At 35.2% G+C, this 23,159-nt stretch overlaps 1 protein-coding gene across 4 annotated transcripts in view; it reads left to right on the top strand.

The window, feature by feature from the left end:
* spega (striated muscle enriched protein kinase a) overlaps positions 1-23,159 on the top strand; it is a 142,113-nt gene that overhangs the window by 51,049 nt on the left and 67,905 nt on the right. For all 4 annotated transcript variants that reach the window (XM_088607387.1, XM_088607390.1, XM_088607388.1 and 1 more), the window contains 5 exons: positions 371-548; positions 7,935-9,670; positions 10,523-10,666; positions 12,286-12,468; positions 21,509-21,717. In XM_088607387.1, the coding sequence (XP_088463513.1) occupies positions 371-548; positions 7,935-9,670; positions 10,523-10,666; positions 12,286-12,468; positions 21,509-21,717 (2,450 nt within the window). The remainder of the gene's footprint in view (positions 1-370; positions 549-7,934; positions 9,671-10,522; positions 10,667-12,285; positions 12,469-21,508; positions 21,718-23,159) is intronic.

The raw sequence follows: 23,159 nt of genomic DNA, 5'->3' as shown, positions 1-23,159 counted from the left end.
ATCCAGTAAGAGCATAATTATTAAAGAAAAAAGAAAACTTATTCACCCAACCAAGGGCCGAATTTAGAGCAGAGGGATCTTAAAATGCTAACAAAGTACCAAATCTAGATGAATATGAAAGAACTAATTACACTAAATCTTCCCCTTCAACAAACAAGTAAAAATATACTCTTTATATAGGTATGTGCAGTTTGAGTCTTTTAAAACACTTACCCTTTAAAAGTTTTATTTTCATTATTAAATAAAAGGCAGGTGAAGAACTGGATAAGCATTTTATTGATTTTTAATGATAATAATCACAACCAACTAAATAAAATTGTAATCTTATTATTGTCGGCAAAGCTCAGCTGGTTTGTCATCTTTCTTGAAGGTGATGCAGACAAGATGATGGATGTCACACCTGAAACAACGCCCTCTTCTGGCAGAAGTGGGTCACGGGTTGGAAGCTGGTCTGGCAGTCAGAACACAGTGGTAGAGAAGGAGGCTCTGGCCTTGGGTTCCAGAGGCCCTGGTCCTACGCAACAGGATGCTCTCTCCAAGCCTTCCAGGCAAGCTAACGGGCGGGAGCCAGCAGGCACCCAGATCAGGCATCTAGGGGTCGAGCCTCTGATTCGGGCGTCCCGCGCCAATCTGAACCGGCCAGTCTGGGGGTCGGAGGAAAGTCTGTCTTTAGCTAGTGATTACTACGGTAGCACTTTCAGTCTCTATAGAGGAAGAACTTTTTCTATACCCCTGTAAGTAAAATTTTAAACACAAAGAAACAGCAAAAACTTAACAAAAGTGAACTGTGCCCCTGCAGTTGACCCTTGCTATAACACTTTCTCCCCAAATGGATGGCACTGTTTTTTCTGTTAAAATGGTGACTTGACAAATATTGGCACTCAAGAGTAGAGGAGTGTGGCTTCTAAGTGAATAATAGCAGATGGAGGAGCCTCAAATGTAAAACAAAGTGGCCCCACAAATGACCTGAAGCTACAGAAAGATGCAAATCATATATCACGTTTTCTGAAAACTGACAACATGCCCTTCACTTCATTAGTGAGTTCTGCTGAATGTATTTTGATTCCCATTAAATTTTTAATTCTCTTTCAATCTCTAGGAACAATTTTGTGAAACTGTAATCAAATGTTGCTTTGACTACTTAATCGCAGCATTCAATTATGTGACGTTAAACATGAGTCAAGATGCATTGTTTAACTCATATTTTAAGAGAGCTAGAAGAAAATGCTTCCCTGCTGAATGTCTTTATGGATTAAAATGAATCAGCACAATCCCTTCATAGGTACTCAGAGGTACATTTCTTGAATACTTTTGACGAACAGTAAATGTAGTTTTATGTTTACTGGCTTCTGTAAAGACATACGCTCACAAATCTGAGAAATAACTGTGTTTTCTTTATTTTATATCTTTTTAACCAGATACATTAAATGAATACAGGTTTTAATTTACAATGACAACTTGGAGCGTACCCATTTATACAGCAAGGCTCTTACTGGAGCATTTTGATTAAAGTACTGTTTCATGGGTACAATACCTGTCAAGAGTATAGAGTCCTAAGCATTGTGTGATTTTTATTTTGCATTTCTTTAATGCAAAATCTAGAAACAATTTATAGAAGTTACAGAACAACAATATTAGTTGTGGATATAATTTTTTACAGTAATTAGTGGATCAACAAACTCTTTTAAAGCCTCACTTTAAAAACATTCTCACATCAATTTAGATTCTAAAAACAAACATTTTCTAAGGCATGCAGTAATCTGCCATGCCTTCATTGAAGTCAAATGTTACATATTATAGCATTACAGAGGGACTAGGTTCCCATGGGACCTAAAGTAACTGCAGTGGGTGCAGACATTATTGCAGGCAAGACTTCACAGACAAAAATACCCAAGTGCAGTAGCTTGTGGAAATCTAATAACATAAATCTATCCTTTATCAGTAATAATAAGTATGTGTCAGAGTTTGTGGAAACATCTGTACTTATTAGGTGTTAAACTTCCATGTTCAGATGAGAACATACCATTTTACATGGCATTTTGTATTGTGGTACCTTTGGTCTTCAAACCCTAATTCTGAAGTGTCAGTTTAGGATATTGAGAGTATTTTGTTTAAATTGTTAAGCAACTATTTTAATGTTGAAAGAGTATACAATGATGTGGGTATTGAAGTTAAATTGTTTCATTATATTTGTAAACGGTAGTGACACTTTCAGGATACTTGCATTTGGTCTGATGATTGAAACATTATATGGGAAACAAATGTAAGAGCTGCAGGAAAGAGATCCCAATCAAACATATATTGTAATTAGTATAGAAATATACTTCTACAGTATGAGTACTGTACTATAAGTTAAACATTTTATCACTATAAAATATACCTTGAAAATAATCACTTATTTTCCAGTAAAGTCTGAAGAATTCTGTTCTGAAATGAAGTTGGCAGAAGAAAGTTTCCTTCCTGTATCTTCTGTTTCATTATCAGTTCATTTCCACCATTAAAGCACAACTGTCTCCTAAAGTGATAAAGCAATGGTCAACTGTAGATAGCTTCTTATATATTTTATCCAAAATCCCATTCCTCATTTGCCTCTCTCCCTAAGCCCACCCCTTTTTGCTTGTTTAAAAATCACTTTTTAAAATTTATAATTCCTATTATTTACTTCAAATACCTGTATATATTATTTTATCCATTTAAATTTTAGTTTAGAAGCTGAAAATTAAAATTTGAAGTTCACGTTCCTCTTTTAAAATACAATGTGACAATAATGTTTTGTTCTATATCTCTTTTTGTATGACTTCTTGGGAATTTGTTACCGTACTTGGTGTCTTTGTCTGACTTTTTAAATATTTTGCAGTAGTTAATTCCTGTATTTGGATTCTAAAGTTATGCCCTTAAACTTGTTTATTTTTAACACGTTATTAACTGTACACTGAGCACGATATATCTATTAACAACAGAAAACTTCAGAAACTTTTCATTTAAAATAGGGAAACAAGGAGCCTGTTCCAGAGAAGAACAGTAAGGTTAAGTTTCTAGGACAAATTTTAATATGTTATTTGTGACCCTGGCTTTTAGGGCATTTTAATTGACATTATAATTACAATATTGATTCTACATGCATTTCTGGCAGCGCTAAATATTGCTGAATGTTAAGAGTTGTTACTCCAAAGTTAAGTTTGATTACTAATTGGACGGAGGCCTCTAAGGAAAACAAGGCAGTAAACAAGGCAGTAAGTGTAGACTGTCCAGAAGGTGGCACCTTAGACTCTGGACCAGAATTTCAAAAACTAAAACTCCAGTATTGTGATAGGTGATACTGCGCTGTAAGGTGCTGTCCCTCAGATGAGACATTAAACTGAGGTCCTGACTAGTTTATTAAAGATCCCTTGGCACTGTTGTTAAGAATAGGGCTGTTGACTCTGGTGTCCTGATTACATTCCACTCTGGGCATGCATAGTCTGAACAGAGTATTTATTGCTTAATTTAATGGTAGATCAATTGTAGATTTTTCTCTTCCTAATCTGCTTTATTATTTCAATCATCTGTTGGTTCATTCCCCCAGATAAACTTTCAGCTAGTGTATTTATATGGTTTGAAAGAAATTACTGTCTTTGTCCTCTTGGTGAAGCAAAGGAAGCCTTGTCCTGTCTCTGTATATTACGTAACATATTGTGGCCTTGTTGTAAAAGTTTAGCAGTGCAAATGTTTTCTTATGCTTTTTGAAATACAACATAATCTCTAAGTGTTGTATAGTCTTCCCAAACAGTAGCATTCTGACAGTAGTGAACAGACAAATAACAATGACAACTCTCATTATTCAGCACTGGATGTTAGCAATTAATATTTTTTTTTCATCATCAGTTGTGTATATGACAGGTCATATCTAAAAATCTAGTGCCCAATAGAAAATAGAATCATGTCAAAAGTAAAAACAAAAATCTACATGCTTGGAGGTATCTTGTAAAATATTCAAAAATAAAGGCAAAAGACACAATGCAGAACAAGGCTAAATGTAATCAAATTTTTAAAATGTCTCTGTACACTTTTCACAGAAAAAATGTTTCATGATACTGGCATACATCACAAAAATAAAATGGTTAGGAGGGTGTACTGAGCTATATTTAAACTCTGCAATGAAACTGTGCATAGGATGCAATAAGGACATGTACATCATAAAAAACAATACTTTAATCTGGACCTAATGCACTTCACACTCCATCAAACATATGTTGCTTGATTTTGCTAAGTTTAGAGTTTTAGTTTTAATAAATTTTGATTTATTTTATAAAATACTTAAAAAGCTTAGCTTTTCAGATGGTATGACACATTTGTGTAATGTGATAGGAACTAACCAACACGTCAGTAGCAGGACAGGTCTCAAAGATTCATGGATGAGAAATTCTGGAGTCAACCCAAGTATTAAAATTAATAGTATTTTAAAAATGTTTTGCAGCAGACACTGGAACACTAGAACAGCTGTTAAGTGCCATGTGATACTTAGAGTGACATACAACCCACTTGGTTTTTACTATGGAGTAGGACTTTTTAACAATTGCACAGAGTTTGCTTTTAACAAAATGGTAATGTCTTCATGTAGTGTTGCTACTGTTTGTCTTCTCTGCCTATGGAATCACTGTAGTAATAATATATTTACAGTATATACAGTAATCATCTCCATTTATCACATCCTGTTGCCCAGATTAGAAGCCCATTATGGGTTTCTTTAGATCCTACAGAAATATATAATTTTAGACTTAGCTAATCATTTTTCAGCACTAGTCAGGAGAAAATATGCACTTTTTTGACATAATCTGACATATCTTTTTATACAAAGAAGTATGTGCATCCAATCAATGTATCTTTTTATACATAGAGTGTGAAGGTTTGAGAGAATATAGTATGTGCTGTTATGGTGTCATCTGGTCATCCTGGTTTGAGATGTTATGATAGCATTAGTGCTAGATATCTATCTTATATAGTTCAAGGGTGGTTGGATGCACATACTTCTTGGTTTCAGTCAAGACTGAAATGAAGAAGCTTTAGCTGGTGTTTGGATTCTAGAGTTCTGCACCATTATTCAAAGGGATCGCTTTATAACTTTTCAATCCTTGCAATGTACTGTTGCTCTTTGATACATATTTTGTTGTACTGAATAGTAGAACATATCCTCACAGGACCAGACTGGTTTGTCACCTGATCTCACCCTCATTTAAAATGCAGGTGGTGGCCTTCAACAGCAATGTTATGTCTTCCATTTACAAAGTACACTTACAGAACAGAATGACAAAATCCCGCAATATTTGTTTTTATCCAAAAATACCACACAGAGGCTTATTGCATTTTCCTATGCTCAGATGACCTTTTATTTTACTGATGTATGCATTATGTTTTTATGACTGTATGACAGATCTGATAAAAGAAGACTTCGCTAAATAGTATATCTTCTTGTCTAATCTAATTATAGATATATAATCGAAGGCCTCATAAATGTTATTGCAGTTGTGATATTTTCTTACCATTAATTATCACTCACTGTGTGTTTACCATTAAATGTCATGGTATACCAATTATAATTAAAGGGTTCCATTAAATGGTATTACCATTAACAATTCATGAATGGTAAACAATATATTCTGCAGTATTAGAAATCCACCCATCATCTTATCATATATATATAATTAATTATCTCAGCTAGACATTCACAACTGAAAAAAAACAATTGTCTTTACTATCATTAATATCATAGTAAAAATAATTTGAAAACATGACAAGAACAGAATCTACTGTAAAGCATCACTCCTAGATTAATATGCATTATAGTTTTATGGTTTATTCCCTGTGAATAAATGTTGTGTTTACAGGAGTCTGAGGGGTATTATTTTTAACAGGGCAAAGATTTATCATTCTCCAAATATTCCTTTCATGTCCTCATTTTTTAGTTTAGTTACTTTCCTTTGACCTCCTTCCTTCATCATACATTCCCAGATTTTTTGGGCTCTGACCTGCACACCAATATATGCAAATGAAAAGAAAATTGAAGTGTTAGGGGAAAAGGGAAATTACATCAAATTATGAATTCTTTCTCAGACTGTAGTACTGTGTTCCCATATCAGAGAATAATCAGTTTAAACCATAGGAAGCATTCAAGACAATGCCTTTGCATTTCATTGGCTGTGTCAGGTGTCATCGACCCCTTCGTTTTTCCACTGGTTGTTCTGCATGTCATAATGTAGGAGAATGGTAAACATTTTGCATGTTCAACCCTTATAACTGTTTGCATGCAGTAAAGAAAGACTTTTGAATGTTTATCTGCCCAAGTGTCCCATCTGTTCTTCAGGCATATCTGCTAAAAAAAAAAGATAAATACAACTTTTTTTGTGAATCATATTTATGGGAAGCACATTGAAACCATGAACGTCACAAAAACAAATAGAAGTTTCCCATAATAAAATAAAGTACATATATTTCATATTACGTTACAGTCTTTTCATATGAGAGTCTTAATTGTAGTGTGAAATATATTATGGGAAAAATAAAATGAAAGCCAAAATATATTTCAATTCAATTAAGAACCTTGTGCCTATTTCAAAGTTGTGATAAACAGCAATTTATTTACCTGTCCATCTCCTGGAGAGGAAACCTCTTCTAAATTACTAAAATACTCAAAGATTAGAAATTATGTCAGGATTTCATAAAGATAATTGGCTGTTTATCCCATTTCCGGAAGAGCTTTCCCCAGGCTTCAGGAAATGGGATCATAATTATCTTCAGTTCTTAACTTGCAAATTTTAGGTAATGTGATATTATGACATGACCTCTAACACACTTTCATTTGCTTGGAAAACGTTGTTTTAAACGTTTTATACTGAAAACTGACATTAATTATTTTAAAGAATTTTGAAAATCAAACACTAAATTTAACTGAAAATCCAGCCATGAACAAATGTTTTTCAAGGAAAATAAAATTGCGGATGCGAGATTTTATTGTACACATTAATGCCTAAGGAATTCTGCATTACTGAACAAATTAGATATTTACAATACCACCACATATTCCCTGAAATTTATTATTAGGACAATTCTAATACTGCATGTTCGTATTTTCTTGCATGCTTTCAGCACTGCCTTGATTGTACTGTTCATGCAGTAATACACTGGATATGAAACAGATATCTGGTGGAATTGGGGCCCACTTATGGGTCCAGTCCAGTACTGTTGGAAGGAATAGGCTGATTTTATGACTACAGTGCGATAGCACATGATCTGGCTATTAGTTTCCCCTGTCACTTTGCCACTGCTATCTCCATCACCAAAACAGAGATTGACAAGAGATTTCATGAACCAATGCCAGTTTTAACTGTTGCTGCCAAAAGAGATTCCATTTTCAGAATCATTACGTAATGTGCCTCATACATACAGATTTATGAGTGTGTCCACATTTCAAAGTTGGTTTATTTAACCAGAGATAGAACTCATATCAACAAGTTGTGTTACTGCCCTTTTTTGGCAGTTTTAAACAAAGGATTTTTAATCCTTTGCTCATATTTCTAGACTGGCCTGCTTTAAACCCCCCAGCTCCTCTTAATATTTATTTTAGCTATTCAGCACCCCCAACCCAAGTTATGTCCTAATTTCAACAACAATTTTATTCTTACTCTTAAATAAAAACTCTTACAGTCACCTGAGAATACAAGAATTATCCACTCTACCCATGCAATCTTCCATACTCCCTGTACTTATTTTGAGTAAATCCCTTCACTGCCCTGGTCTCTACAAATCCTGCCATGAAGGGGCATTAAAAAGCCTACTTCCTTCTCAGCACCAAGCAACAAAATCCACTCTGGCTTCCTGTCCTCCTCCTAACAGCTGGGCTCCACCAACAACCAGACCTTTACTCTAACAGAAAATTTCCCTTAATCACCTTCTTTCAGGAGCCTATCTGAAGACGTTTTGAGGGAAGACTATGGCTGCCAGGCCGCTGAGCTGGAGCAGAGACGGGACCTTGGGTCCCTCAGATACCCCTCTTCCCGTCCCCAAGTTCTCCCACCTCCCTCTCCCAAAATTGGCCAGCGTCTCACCTCAACACCCTTACCCAGCCGTTCAGGGTCAGCCCCTGTCACCCCCCTTACACCCCGCAAAAAAGTTGTCATCCCCCTTGACTACCAAGACACTGTGCCAGATGAATTTGAGGAGAAAATCAAACAGCCTAAATCCTCAGCTCTCTCTCAAACCAGCACCCAGGATTCTCGCCCTCAGACACCTCTGAGTGAGTATTCAAGGAAGGATTTAACGCTCCGTCCATCACCAAAGTTGACTCGTGCAAGCTCTAAGATTTTTGAAAAAGTACGGTACTTTGAGGAGCGCAGGAGGAGTATTGACCACCCTGAGGGATCCATCTCTGGACGATCATGGGCGGGTTTCAATCGAGCACGATCCTTTGAACAATCAGATGATGAGAGGAGCCGGACAGGAATCTCCAGAGAGAGCTCAAGAGAGGATCTGCGGGAGGCACTAAAAGCTGATGCAGCCCAGAGGAGGTCCTTGTTCAAGCAGAAGGCTTCCTCCTTTGAGGACAGACCTCGTTACACGCAGAAGATTCAGGACATTGAGAACAAGTTCACAGAAGAGCTCCAGCGAATTAAAAAGGTTGTGGGCAAGCCCCAACTGGGAAAATCCTTCTCCACAGAACAGATTGCTCACAGAAGTGGGAGGCAAACCCTACGAAAGTTGGAGCCCATTCCCCCTCAGGTTCTCCAGAAGTTGCAAGACAGGGAGCGGATGCAACAACAGCAAATATTACAACAGCAAAAACAGCAGCAACAGCAACAATTACAACAACAACAACAATATGAACTGCAACAAAAACAGAAGCAGCAACAGCAGCTACTGCAACAGCAACAACTACAGCAACAGCAACAGCAACAGCAACAACTTGAACTGCAACAAAAACAGATGCAACAGCAGCAGCTACTGCAACAACTTGAAATGCAACAAAAACAGAAGCAGCAACAACTGCAGCAGCAACAGCTGCAATTACAACAAAAAGAGCAGCAACAGCAGCAACTCCCACAGCAGCACTTAAGTGCAAGGAAACCTTTAATGAGGAGCTGTGCAACAGTGAACAGATCACGAGAAGAGATTGATAGCTTAGAACCTATGTTACTCACAGAATTAAATAATAGGTTTTCAACTAGAGAGAAAACAGACAGAGAAAGACATTGTGGCTCTTTGCCATTGGAAGTGCTACAAAAAGCTGAAGAACAGCCACTCACCACACAACTTCCATTAGAATCGTTACCAACCAGGAAAGAGGAGCCCACAATAAGGAAGTCTGAACAAAAACCTGTAAGTCCATTGGTGAAGAAAGAATTCGCCCAATTTCAGGAATCCCCAGCCCAAGCCCCACTCGGGCTTGTGAAAGCAAGTCTTACTCGTATCCCCTCCCCTGTTCCCTTGCCAGAAGAAGAGAAGATGGAGATTGATGATATACCTGCTCCTCCAGCCTACAGGCTACTCATCCCCAAAATTGTTGTGCCAGAGGAGACCTTAGACAGGGAGCCTACTCTGGAGGATGACAAGAAGAAGAAAGTCAGCGTAATAAAAGAGGGGAGAACCCAGAGAATCCGAGGGAAAGGCCAAAGAGCTCGTCCAATGTCTCCTGAACTAGGTAAGGCTTGTTGGTATATACTGAGTAGACAATAATGCCTGAAAAGACATTTTCACATTAATGGGGAATACACTGACTTAATAAAGTAATACAGTACAATACAACAACAGAATTTAAACAATTCCTTTCTTAGTGTTTGAAATATGAAATATGTATGTCCATGTGACAGGTTGCTTATTGTGACTGTATATACTTCCTTAAATATAACTTTTCAGTGACAGCTGGAAGTTGTTTTATTTATAGTTGTTTCTGAGTTCATAAGCTGACTTACATTTTTAACGTAGTTGTGTTTACATTCTAATAAGAATAAGTTATCAATTATCTGTATTTTATTTTCAGAGACTGCAGGTCAATACAGTACTGTATGTGCATAACTACAGTGTTCTTATGAAGTGGAGCTATGCAAAAAACCCCATCATAAAACTCCACTGCATCATAAAACAGTCAGTCAAATTTGTAATGGAACCAAAAGGAACTCACTGCCATAGACAAAAACAGTGCACTTAAGAGGGTACTATTATCACTGCTTTTCACCAGAGCATGCATTTTCATCACAGGAAAATAATGGTCTTGTTAAATCAATATTGTGGTGCATACTTTGGTTATCAATAGAAATGTTTACCCCATTTGTATTTCATTTCATTTGTATTTGCATCTCTTTGAATAGGATAACTAACCTTCTAAACACCTATGTTATTTGCTTTTCATTTATTAAAATAATTAATTGCTTTAATCAGGGAATGTTTGAACCAGAAGTCAGAACGAATGATAATGCAAATATTTTTTCCACTGCACACTTCGTGTTGTTTTCATCTGCACTAACCATAGTGCTTTGCTTCATTATGTTGGCAGAATCTTCTGATGACTCATATGTATCTGCTGGAGAGGACCCCCTGGAACCTCCTGTGTTTGAGGTTCCTCTTCGAGACACAGCGATCACGGCAGGCACCGAGGTTCTGCTGAAGTGCATTATTGCTGGGAACCCTCTCCCAGAAGGTAAGCTTTTCCTATTCCCTCTACTGTTCTCTTCACCTTCAACTTTTCATCAGTTTTACTGTGTAACAGTCTGGAGAATTTACGGGTTGTTAGAATTTGATAATACTATGTTTTACAAAAAACAAGCAGCAGGATTCTGCAGAGCATAGGGTTAGGGGTTCTACATCCCCAAATTATTCTATAACTCTTTATATAGTAAATATTTACCAGTAACCATTATTTCCGTTGATAAACCTATAACAACTTTGTTTTGCAGCAAAGGATAGATGTCTTTGTCTGATTCTTTTTTCAAGATGTGTTTTCTCATGCTGTGTGTTTGCGCTACAGTAGTTTGCACTGTACAGTGTGATTAAAAAAAGAAGTTCTTTAATGCACAGGATCCTAAACATACCATAAGCCTCAGAGCTAAAGGATTGAGTTCTTCACTCTTACTATAAACCACTGTCGGCACTATCTTGTATAGCATAACTTCTAAAAGTATAACTTCTGATAAATGACTCTTTTGGGATACAGTGTGGTATATTTGACCATCTGTTGATCTATTTAACTTCATTTCCCTACTGCTCATGATGTGGGAGTGTTGAGATGTGGCAGAACAGAATTATTTTTCTATAACATGATGACCAAAACTGTACTCAGCATTCTAAATTAGGCAATATAGTCCACTGTACAATTTTAACAAACCATCCCTTGATTTAAATTCTCTGTTTTAAAATGTTTATGTGTCTAGAAGATGTAAAACATGTGCCAAGATAAACCCCCAAGCCTTTTTCATGTGTAGCCTCTACTGTCTCAGCATCTCCCATGTAATATTTAGTTTTACATTACCTGCATATAAAAACCTATACTTGTCCACATTAAACAGCATCTGCCAAGTGCACGCCAAGTCTTTTTTTTCTATATTTTTTTTGTTGCATTTTATAGCAGTGTTTTTTATTCTTTTCCTCTGGGCCCACTTCATCCACTACTGAAGTGGAAGGCCCAGCAGGCACCCATTATCACCTACTGTACAGTCCCAATGCACAAGAAGAAGTGATGAATTCACAAGAGAACTGATAAATTGATTCACTAATTACCTAGTAGCTCAGTACTATCTAAGTCTGAATGGATTATGTTTCTGTTTCATTCTATTATTCTGTTTTCCACAATAAAAATAAAAATAATCTAAAATGCCCTGTATACCTGATCTATTAATACACAACTGTAATGTAAATTGATTTTACAAAAATAAATGAGAATATAGCATGTTTCAAGCACACTGCTGTAGTGCTGCAGGTGTTGCAGTTCAGTTGACTGCATATTAAAGTTAATAGCTTTTTTATTTTAATATAGTATCAGGAAATTAAGTATTGTAATAATAATAATTAATAATAATAATAATTGCTTACACTTATATAACGCTTTTCTGGACACTCCACTCAAAGTGCTTTACAGGTAATGGGGACTCCCCTCCACCACCACCAATGCACAGCATCCACCTGGATGATGCGATGGCAGCCATAGTGTGCCAGAACGCTCACCACACATCAGCTATCAGTGGGGAGGAGAGTAGAGTGATGAAGCCAATTCATAGATGGGGATTATTAGGAGGCCATAATACATTTTTCTTTCTCTTTTAGCATCCTGGAAGAAGGACAATGTCCTTATAAAGAATAGCTCAACCCACATAATCAAAGCGGAAGGTGAGAGACACACCCTGCTGATCAAATGGGCAAGACCAAGCGATGCTGGGACATACAATGTAATGGCTACGAATGAAATTGGCAATGCCTCCAGCAGTGCCACTCTCACTATCAAATCCGGTGAGTCATTCAAGCATTTTATAGAAAAAACACAGAAATTAAACTTTGAATTTTAACTAAAGACAGTTCAAAAGAACTGAAGATTTTTCAAGAAGGTAGAATCCTTTATTTCAGTGTCACACTAAAATGAGTCATAAGAGGATTCTGAATTAAATACTATTTGAAGTAATTCATCCCCAAAAATATCCTTTTACTTGACATTAATCTTCATTGGCTATTCATAGTCACAACCTCTCTACCCTCATATTTACAGTAATTCTGGTCCTCAGTAGTACTTAACTTGTTTTTAATAAAAAGAAAGATTAGAAAATGACAACTTACTGGTCTTACTGTATATAGATCTGAACCTGTCTGATGTAAAACAGTCCACTGTGTTTACTTAAGGCAAAGTTTTAAAAAAGATTGACGTGTCCATATCTCATTAAAATCAAATACATAAGTAATTCTGAGTACTGCAGATCTCCAGTTTAGAAAACTGAGGATCTTGCCAATGCTGACTGAGAAGAAGTAGTCAGGAAAATAATGTCTAATGTCAAGATCAACTAGGACTTGCTGGTTTTGTAATTGAAAGATATTCCTCAAAAAGAAAGAGAATTTTAAATGCTACTCTATATGTTAAATATCAATGTTCCCATTTGTATTAAAATTCCTTCCTGCTTTTACAAAATCTAGCATTCTAATTTCTACGTATTTGCAAATACATCTGTCTCAGCCACAATGATCTGCTGATCACAGTCTGTCATTTCCAACAAGAAACACAGTTACACAAAATGTATTTTTTAACTTGTTTTTGTTCATTCCTAAACAAATTGTTTAAGTTCATCCCTGAACAGACGTCACATTACATAGCAGTAATTACAGTACACAGACACAATCTGTGAAAGTGCCAATTAATGGAAGTTATTAACTGAAGTTCGGGAGGGATAACAACAACAAGTCAATCACACGCAGCTGTTCTTAATTACCAACATTATGAAATTAGCTATGTTTATATTGAACACAAACAGCTCCCTTCACATTCGTCTCAAGCATCCCTCCTTCACCCTGGCTTCAGCTTGTGGCTGCCCTTGGATCTTTTCCCATTAACCAAGCAGGTTAACCCAAACCTATTTCACCAAGTATCCCAAACTTTCACAGAGCATTCAACTCTTGGATTTTGTTGTCCCTAGTGAATTTCTATCATTGCCATCATCATTATCATTATCATTGTGAAAGCAATACAACGTTTAATTAGGGTCTTATGTGGGATGGCTGAAGAAAAGGATCATGAAAGTAATGTCATTTAGTCTTAAAGGAAAAAGTATCCATAGGATATGTAATAGTTTTGAATTTAATATTGTATTTCTTTTGAATTGAATGCATGGATCATTAGATCATTGGTTATACCACAGTTGTGTATTAATGTTCTTTTGTATGTGTAGTGGCATTCAGTAACAATGTGATCTGCCTTGTATTTTATGTTTTGTAAACTATCCATGTCACAATTTCATATCTGGTGGATAATTTGGGGAATTCATATACTTACACACTAGTAGTTAATTGCTTACTATTCTGCAACCAGTGAAAAGCAATTTTAAGGTAACATTGTTTTTTCCCAGCATATCGAGCCTTTATAAAAAAAACAGCCTCCTTTTAGTAAGTTTTTCTACATGATGTCTCCCCCAGCTCTTTTTTTACAAACCAACAGACTACAAGATACCTTAATACAGTATTCCAGCTCAGTCTTACCACTGATAGTCACCATAGCAACCAAAGGACTAAATTCAGACTATAAATTGTTAAAGGCCTTACGATGAATTTTAAAATAAATAGAAAACTTAAATGATGTAGGCAATGTGTATCAATGTGTTTTCAATCAGCTTGATTTTCAAAATAAGAAGCAACATAATACCTTACCAAGGAACTTATCAATGATATGAGAAAATAGCTTTATATAACATCTGGACCGTAATCGCCAAACACTGCAGCATACTGCATACAGTATATATATACAGTATATTCAGTATCTTTTGAGTAAGGGGAGCTGAAAATTATAGCTTTGAAGTGTCGGTACATCATAGAAATATATTGCATTGTGAGAGGTATTGGGATTTATACTTGGGAGTATTACTAAGTACTGTAGGTGTCAGGAAATTAAAACAAAACACTAAAAACAAGAGTATATTTTTGTTTTGTATCCTCAATGACTGCATACTGTACATAGCTGATTGCTTAGTGGTAGAATACTCCCCCCCATAGAAATCCATGTCTTAAACCTTAATTGCAATACTGTGTACACATATTCCAAAGATTTCATGTCTTATGGCTGACTCCTATAACAATACTTTTACTGTAGGATAACAAAAAAATATTGTCATTTTTCCTTATAAAAAAGAATAACTGTGCTTTGATTTTCATTTTTATGTGGGTGTGCTAACTGTTATTAAAAGACAGCTCAGCCTACAGTATATATTTATCAGTTCATCCAGTAAAGGACAAAAAACAAACTATGTAAATAATTATTGTTTTACAAATGTATTTACAAACTCATAGCTAAGAATAAAAAATATTAAAAATTAACTGAATGCTTTTAAAACTGAATTAAACCCCTCTCAGGTAAAAAAAAATATACTGTAAATGGTATTTCACGTATGTAGATGTACAATGAAATGAAGGTATTTAGACTCTAGACTCTCAACCATTTTAATTTTGAGCAACAAGATTTCTAATCATATGAAACTAACTTTGATGCTGAAATATTTAATTTGGACTAATTGAGTTATAAAAGAGATTTTGATTAGCTGGCACAATGGATAGGCTACCATTTGAATCAGAAATGCTGGAACTTCTTAAATTAATTGCCTCAAGGACATTTCCTTGCATGAAATTCAAGATTTAGAGTCTGTTAAGTAAAAAAGAGAGACGGTTTTATGGTACATTAAGTGAAATTTTAAAAGACTTGTTTGTTTTATAGAAATTGAAATTGCCGTTAATTCGAAAATAGGTATTGTTTTTTGGTCAGGAGCTATTATAATGATCAATTGATTTTTGTAATGGTAATGCTGGACTGTCTAACTCTGTCTTACTGTATATTCTATTACCACTGTGTATAATATTATTAAATTGAAAAGGCAATGATATAAAGTTCATACAGTACTGTTCTCAAATAAGACTACAGTTCACCAAGGAATTCTAGGACAATCTCAGCCTTAATATTCTTAACATTTTTACAGGCTCTGTTTTATTAACAGTGTTACCAAATGTTGATATTCTCAGATCTTTAGAAATTGTTGAAAATGCTGTGTGTTGTAACTTGATGTGAAAATGCTTAGTTCAGTTTAGTTCTGTACTTTAATTTTTCTAGTCTTCTTAAAGTCTTTAAGACTTATGTTGACAGCCAAAGAGAAAGGGATAGTTTACCTTATTAGGGCACAGGACATCTAGTATAGTGTATTTATAGCAGTCCTTGTTCTGTGTAATAATTGCAGTCTGTTTTATTTCTGAGTGTGAGATTAATGTAGGGGCACATGGTTCTAAAGACTATTGGACAGATTTTTACAGAGTTGCAGCAACTACTGCCTGCTGTTACCAGGCACCAGGGTTCTGTAAGTGTTTAATAATCCTTATTACAGTTTTTAGCTTTCATATTTACATACAGTAGATAAATGTAGCAAAAAAATGGCTTTACATAATTTTCAGACATCTCCTTAAAACTATACTTTACTATGGATATTTTTGAATATTCAGAAAAACAACTACTTGCTTCTTTTCAGATGTGACTGAAGAGTTTAAAGTAGCATTCCTTGTATAACATACCTATCTCATAATGTTTTTCTCTTGTAAGCAGTTTTGTAATACTAAAATATATATTTAGACACACAAAATACCTTGTACAGTATATGATGTGCATCAGATGTACAGTTTAGCTACAGTGGTTTTAAACTTCTCAGTGAATTGGATGAACCCTATAATCCAGAGATTGTTGTTTGAATCTTGGATTCTAGAAGTTCCATAAAGGTTAAGCTCTCCAAAGGCCGTATGGGTTTATAGTTGACAAGGGTTTCCTCTGCTTGCCAGGTATCTGTGAAGTTGTGGTATTATCAGTGACGATTGCATCAAGTACTCCAGAATGGTTAATTCTCCTATTTGTAAAAGGAAGCAGATTATGAAATGTTATTTCTATTTAGATACTGTATACTTTATATTTGCAACACCAATATTTAACTTGCATTGGTTTTCTTACATCCACATATATATTATAGGTAATATTAAAGATGTTTTAGTTTGCACCCGCGGTTTTGTTGTGTTGAAATCTTATGTAAACACAGAATACTTTAATACCATCTCATTACTTTCATATCCTGAAATAAAATCTGAGATGGGTAGTTCAGGAAAAATTCGACAGCTTTCTAAAACGTGTGAGTCTATGAATGTTGCACAGTTATAGTAAGTTATTAATCTCATTCATGATTTTCAAAAGGAGAGCTTTAAAGGAGCCATAATCACAATGCGTATTATTACTACTTAAATTCAGGATGTATGCAAGAACAGTTGTTGTGCCAGAATCAAAAGACCAAGAATTAATCTTGTCAGAGCAGATCACAAATGATCACTGTATTGCAAACGCCTACATGACCTATGCAATAAATGGAGAGCTGGGGTACTGAAAAAAAGTACAAGGAGCAGATGTAAAGAGAGTGAGTCAGCACCAAAGAATCCAGGGTCTATAATGCCAGCATCAGCCCAGACACTTACAGGAATCTGGGAAATAAAAAACTTAATGGCGTGATTCTACAAGCAGTTAAGTCATAGGAACCTGCCCTTTCATTGCAGAAATTCTCCCTCATTCAGCTCCCATACACAGAGGTACTGTATCAGAGCTGGGTAAGTTTTTTGCTGTAGCCTGGCAGTGGACCATTTGCTGGAAACACATTGTTTTATTTTATGTCTTATAAAGAAAAAATTGAAAGTTGTATCCAGAAAAATAAAAACATTAGACATAAAGTGATGGTAGCACCAACTATTTACTAAACAATTTAAAAAAATTCAAAACAAGAAAGAAAACTTAATTTCTTTAAGTTTAACAGCTTTCTATCTTTCAATTAGTCCGGTTACTAAAAAGTTGGGCAAGATGAATGTTTTATTTCTGGAATTGTAATTGTGCTAGATTCCACTAATCTTCATAAAATTCCCTTAAAAATTATATGGAATTCCCTAAGAAAAAAGCCTCAATTTTTTTAATGAATATGACCTAAATTAGTGGGAAATATTGTTGTGATCTGACAATAAGTGAAATAAAACTTAATTACTGAAGGCAATATAAGAACACAGACCCACAGGCCCTAAGGCTCAAGGCTTTACATGCTGAGCCACCAGGCAAAAAGTCTGATTTTGATAGGAATGGAGGGATTTACTTGTGTCTGTCCTCACTGTCTTGGCCTATAACCAGTTTTATCTACTTAAAAGCCCCTTTCAGCTGTTTGCACAGTTACCCAGGAGTCTCTTTAATACTCACAGCTCCTACTATGAACAATTACATTGTAAAAATTAATTTATCAGAGTGAAATCTACACTTGGTAGTCCAACTCCTAAATCCCCATGGTACGGCATATGGTATTATAGGATTTCTTACATTATCCACTTTTATCTTGGAGTACTTCAAAATCCATTGAATGCATTTAGATATTTCTGCCACTCTCCAGTGTTCGAGATGAGGTTTTGATAAAACTATTTTTTTCACTTTAAAATAATGAGATATCTGGGTGTTGTCAAAGGGTAAATTAAAAAAAAAACTGACATAATGAGTTTAATTTATTATTTGATGTTATTTATTTCTCAGATGACATTTCATCATGCATCCATTATGCATGGATTTCTTTCCAGATTATTTAATTTATTTTTGTTAAACCTTTTAACTTTTTTTTGTTTGAAACTATAGATGATTATAATGGAATTTAACCATATGCAGTATCTTGCAAAAGCATTTAAGACTGTTGCATAGTTTTCATGTTCTGTTGCTTTAAAGCATGCAGTATTGACACTAAAGCAGTATATAAATCAATATTTATTATATTATTATAATACACTACACACAGTCAAAACAAAAACAAAAGAAGTACATTGATAAGTAATTAAGATGGAAAACAAATGATTGCATAAGTCTTCAAAGCATTCAAATGCCATGGCAAACCTAACATAGGTGTACAATGTAACTATAACAGGCTCATTACCTTAACAAGTTTGTGTGTATGAATAGTGATTCTCATTAATTAAAAAAAAAACTGTCTCTATACAGTCCCTCAGTGAGGTAGTGAATTTTAAGAAAATATTCAACCATGAAGACCAAGAAACTTTCAAAGCAACTCAGGGATAAAGTTGTTTACTTTCAGATCAGAAGGGAATAAAACCTTTTAAAAGATGCTTCATTTCTCTTTGTCAATGGTGACATTGATCATTATGAAGTCAAAGGCACACAGACACTGCCTAGATGAGGCTCTCCCTCCGAACAGAACAGTTGGGAAAGGAGGCAATTGGTTAGGGATTGTCACGGGAGGCTCAACGTTTGGGAATGGAGAACTTTGTGTCAAATATGAAGGAACGCATAGCAACGAGAGATTTAATTGGTTTACCAGTATCACAGCTGCTAGAGGAGAGTGAATCTGTTTTTTTAATTACCTGAAAAATCAGAAACTGAAAAACAAATGCTGAAATTTACAACTTCTGGACTGGAGACAGTGATACAGCTGGTGGTAGTCTCTGCAATCCAAACAATGGAGGTGATTCTGTGGTAGAGAGTGAGACAGTGGGTTCTTCATCAGTTTAACTGGAGAAAGGAGAACATCATGAGGGAAAATGAATTCCATCCATACCTGAAGTTGTCACTAACCTGTAATGCTGTAGGAGGGATACTCCCACAGTTTTTGTGCCATTTCCCACAGTTTTATCCAAGGGATAAAGGGACACTACTCTGTGGAGAGTAGAGGTTTCTCTGAAGCAGATGATGCCACTTTCTGGAATAAATGAAGAATCGGTAAGCAGGAAGTCATTCAGGTCCCTAGGGTACCTCACTGGCTCTTTGAAATAATCTGGGAGCTCAGGTTAAGCACTTCATATGGCAGATAAGTGTGTTATTAAAGAGTCACACCAACCTCCTGGTGGTGGCAAGAGAACTCTACTCAAGAGTCAAAGTCAACTACCCAGAAATGTATGACAGCAATCTCTGTAAATGGTGCACAAAAGATTTCTCAAAGGAATCCTTCCCAGACCTTAGCCTAGAATAAGAAGTGAGCTATAGTGAATCATGAACCACAAGATATAATTAAAAACTATGTAGAAGTCTAAAATCAATTTTAAAATCAAGAACAGGAGGTACAGTATTTCTTTACTGTATGTATGGACCAAGCTACCCAGTCATTTTCTTGAAGATGATACCAAGGCGTCTTTCAAGAAACAGTTGGATGAGATACAGCTTTGAGTTTGGGTAAAGTCACAAGTCAGCTGTGGCTTGGTATCCCAAGTCATAGCTTGTAAATGGTGAAGTACAGTATCACTGATCAGTACTCTGTCGGCTTTCAGTAAAATGGGAATCTGCTACAATGTTGCAGATTCCTGCAGACATGTGAAGCATGTCAAAAATTGATTTGTTTTTTAGCTGGTCAAGTCTGCCCATCCTCATTCTACTGTTATTACAGGAGTTATTGCTGTGAACTGAAACATAAAGAACGAACTGATGATTCCACATTGAGCGGGTACAAGATGTAAATACAAAAAAATTATGCATAAAAAGTTCAGCTTGATTTTTATCCAGCTGCGTTGCCTGCGTTATTGAAAAACCCCAGAGCCCGGGAACAATAACATACTGTAAATACATTTGTTGCTAAGGTTACAAAATAATAGAATGATCAAAACATACAGTAAAAGCTAATAATGGAATTATTGTGTGATGTAGTTTGTAATGATGATGCAAAAGAAAACCAGATCTAAAAAAGCATGCTAGTCAGCTATTATTTTGTTTTCTTTATCTGTAACAAAATTATCTGCTTGACTTCAGGATACAATAAAATAAATTGAGTTTTACTGTTGCTTGGCAAAGAGGTCAAATTAGTTGCCAAATAAACATGGTTTCCTCTTTGTCACTTTTCTTCCTGGTCCATTAAAGTCAAGACATGTCATTATTTTATTTTTGAATGTTACTAAACTTAGTCCTTGTCTCGCACTAATTTAAATTAATGTTGTGGTTCTAATTATATCATAATGTTTAAAATGTGGAAAAACACCACAGAGGCTTACAAAAGACTTATACCACTACCTTCATTACAATACAGTGTCAAGAAGAGACAGGGAGGTATGGTAATCTTTCAGAATTCAACAAATGAATAGGATACTGTTTGTGATAAGCTATGTTGTTTATATTGTAATTGTGACTGGCTAATTAAAACTTTATTAAATTTGCAGGACATTTCCATTAAAACCCAACTTTCACCTCTGTCTGGGTTATTGTGTTTTCAAACTGAGAAAGATAAAAGAATCGGATTTCCACAATTCCAGGAAGATCACAAGTAGCATGAGGACAATGAAGGAATTCTGTTGCAAAAAATATGTATTAAATAAAGAAACGTTATAAGACGTGTTTGTTTGTGTACAGTTAACGCTGTACTTTTATCAATTTATAGCTAGTAATGAATACATACAGTATTTACTTCATGGAATTTATATAATAAGTTATAATAGTAACTCAGGAGGAATGTTAGATCCTAATGTCTCACACATCTGCTCACCTATGCATATAAGTCTCACACCCAGGACTTTCTTTGGCGTATCTCTCCTCTCGCATCCCATCACCCTCTCCCATCTACATGCTTGTGACAAACTTCCTTGTTCAGTATTCGCAATTGTGGGCAGCCTAGCCAAGGCTGGATTCATTCCAAATATGGATTATTATAGATGGTCATTAATTATTATCATTTATTCTCATGATATTGAAAGCATGGGCTTGCCTAGATAAAAAATAAAACGCTTTTACTATCTTGCCTGAAACCTTTTACTTTCTGTGTCCCATTAGAGCCCATTCAAGAACCACGAGCCTCTCTCAGTGTACCTGTGGATATCAGCAGCCCCATCACATCAGACGAGGAGTATCTCAGCCCACTGGAGGAAGGGGTAGAATTTGGGGTGTCATCTTTTCGGGGGTTAGAGACCATGCGTATACCAGAGGCCGCAGAGCCCAAGAGCATCATTGAGACACATTTCAAGGAACCGCCTTCCTTTGAGGTGAAATAATCCACTGTTTAGTCTTGTCTTTTGCATCTATTTATTTTTTTATAGACCATTTAGAACCCTACTGAAGTGCTTTTTGAATTTAAGATTGCCTAATACTTAACATTGTTATACTCTATGACAGCTTTTTTTAGAAACATGACTTATGTAAATAAAAAAACCATTATCATTGTATCAAAACCAACTGAGACTTTCCAGAATATCTGTAGTGCATACTCCTATTTGTTTACATACAGTACATGTTACACATAACATAAAGAAAGATCTGAATCACACAACTTTGATATTACTGCAGTCGATTAAAACAACAGCTGTTTTGCAAAATACAATGATCTGGGAAAACAGGTATTAATTATGTTTCTATTTTTCATCACTGTGAAAATGTCATAAAGAAAAAAGTACAAAATAATGTCATAGTGGTTTGTGTTTAAGGAACCAGTGTTGTATTGTAATAGTCTATGTTTAAATGCAAGGTTAAACTTTTAAGAATTATTGTTGCAACCTTATTTGCTAAGTTAGTAACTATCATCAGTGTAGTAGGACTCATTCAGTTATGATATAAGAGATAAACAGTAATGGAAACATTTTGCTATTATTGTACACATTCATTCATGGAATATTATTTTAAAAGATATTACATTTTTTCTTTACATTGTTTGAATTTATAAAACTACCTCTATGTAGTCTATTTAATTCTGATTTACTGTTTTATAATAAAAACACAGTTCTTCAAATTTATTACCAAAAGCCACAGGAAGCATCCAGAATCTGTTGTGCATGATAAAGAACATAAATAATTGTAGTATAGTGAATTATTTTATTCTGTAATTATTTTTATATAGATGGGCTTTCATGCGGTGTCATATGATTAGTATAACAGGCTTGTGTGCATTGTCTGTGTTGAAGTGTAGAGTATATACGTGGTATTGTGTACAGCCATAATTTATGTCCCAAGGAGGGAAGAACGAAAAAAAAGGAAGACATGAAAATGCTTTAGTTGAATAATGAAAGAGTGATTGATTGTTGTTAGTGTGATTAAATAGAACCTGTATGCGAGAGAATTTGCTTGTGAAAAGAAAACTATTAGAGGAAAACATTGTTGAAGGTGGGTCAGGTACAGCACATGAAGTGAAGAGACTGGTAGGGTATTTTCTAGGTGAATGTTGTTATGCTCTTGAAAGAGATTATTGGAAGACAGGTCCCAGAAACATTCACAAGCAGTTTTGTTAATTAAATAAATTTTTGGGATGGTGAAAATGTAATACAGTTCTTGAAGAATTACAGAATTAATATACACATAGATACTGATGTATTACTGTTTTCATTCTAATAGTATATTTTTGTTTATGGAAAACAAGTTAACATAATAACCATAAATGTCTTACATGCTGTGTGAAATTTCACTAGTTGTTTGAATACACTTGATAAACGTATAC

The sequence above is a fragment of the Lepisosteus platostomus genome, chromosome 14 (assembly GCF_059453375.1).
Source record: "Lepisosteus platostomus isolate fLepPlt1 chromosome 14, fLepPlt1.hap1, whole genome shotgun sequence".
Classification (NCBI taxonomy): Eukaryota; Metazoa; Chordata; class Actinopteri; order Semionotiformes; family Lepisosteidae; genus Lepisosteus; species Lepisosteus platostomus.
The sequence above is the reverse complement of the archived record's forward strand: the minus strand, read 5'-3'. Positions and strand labels throughout refer to the sequence as shown.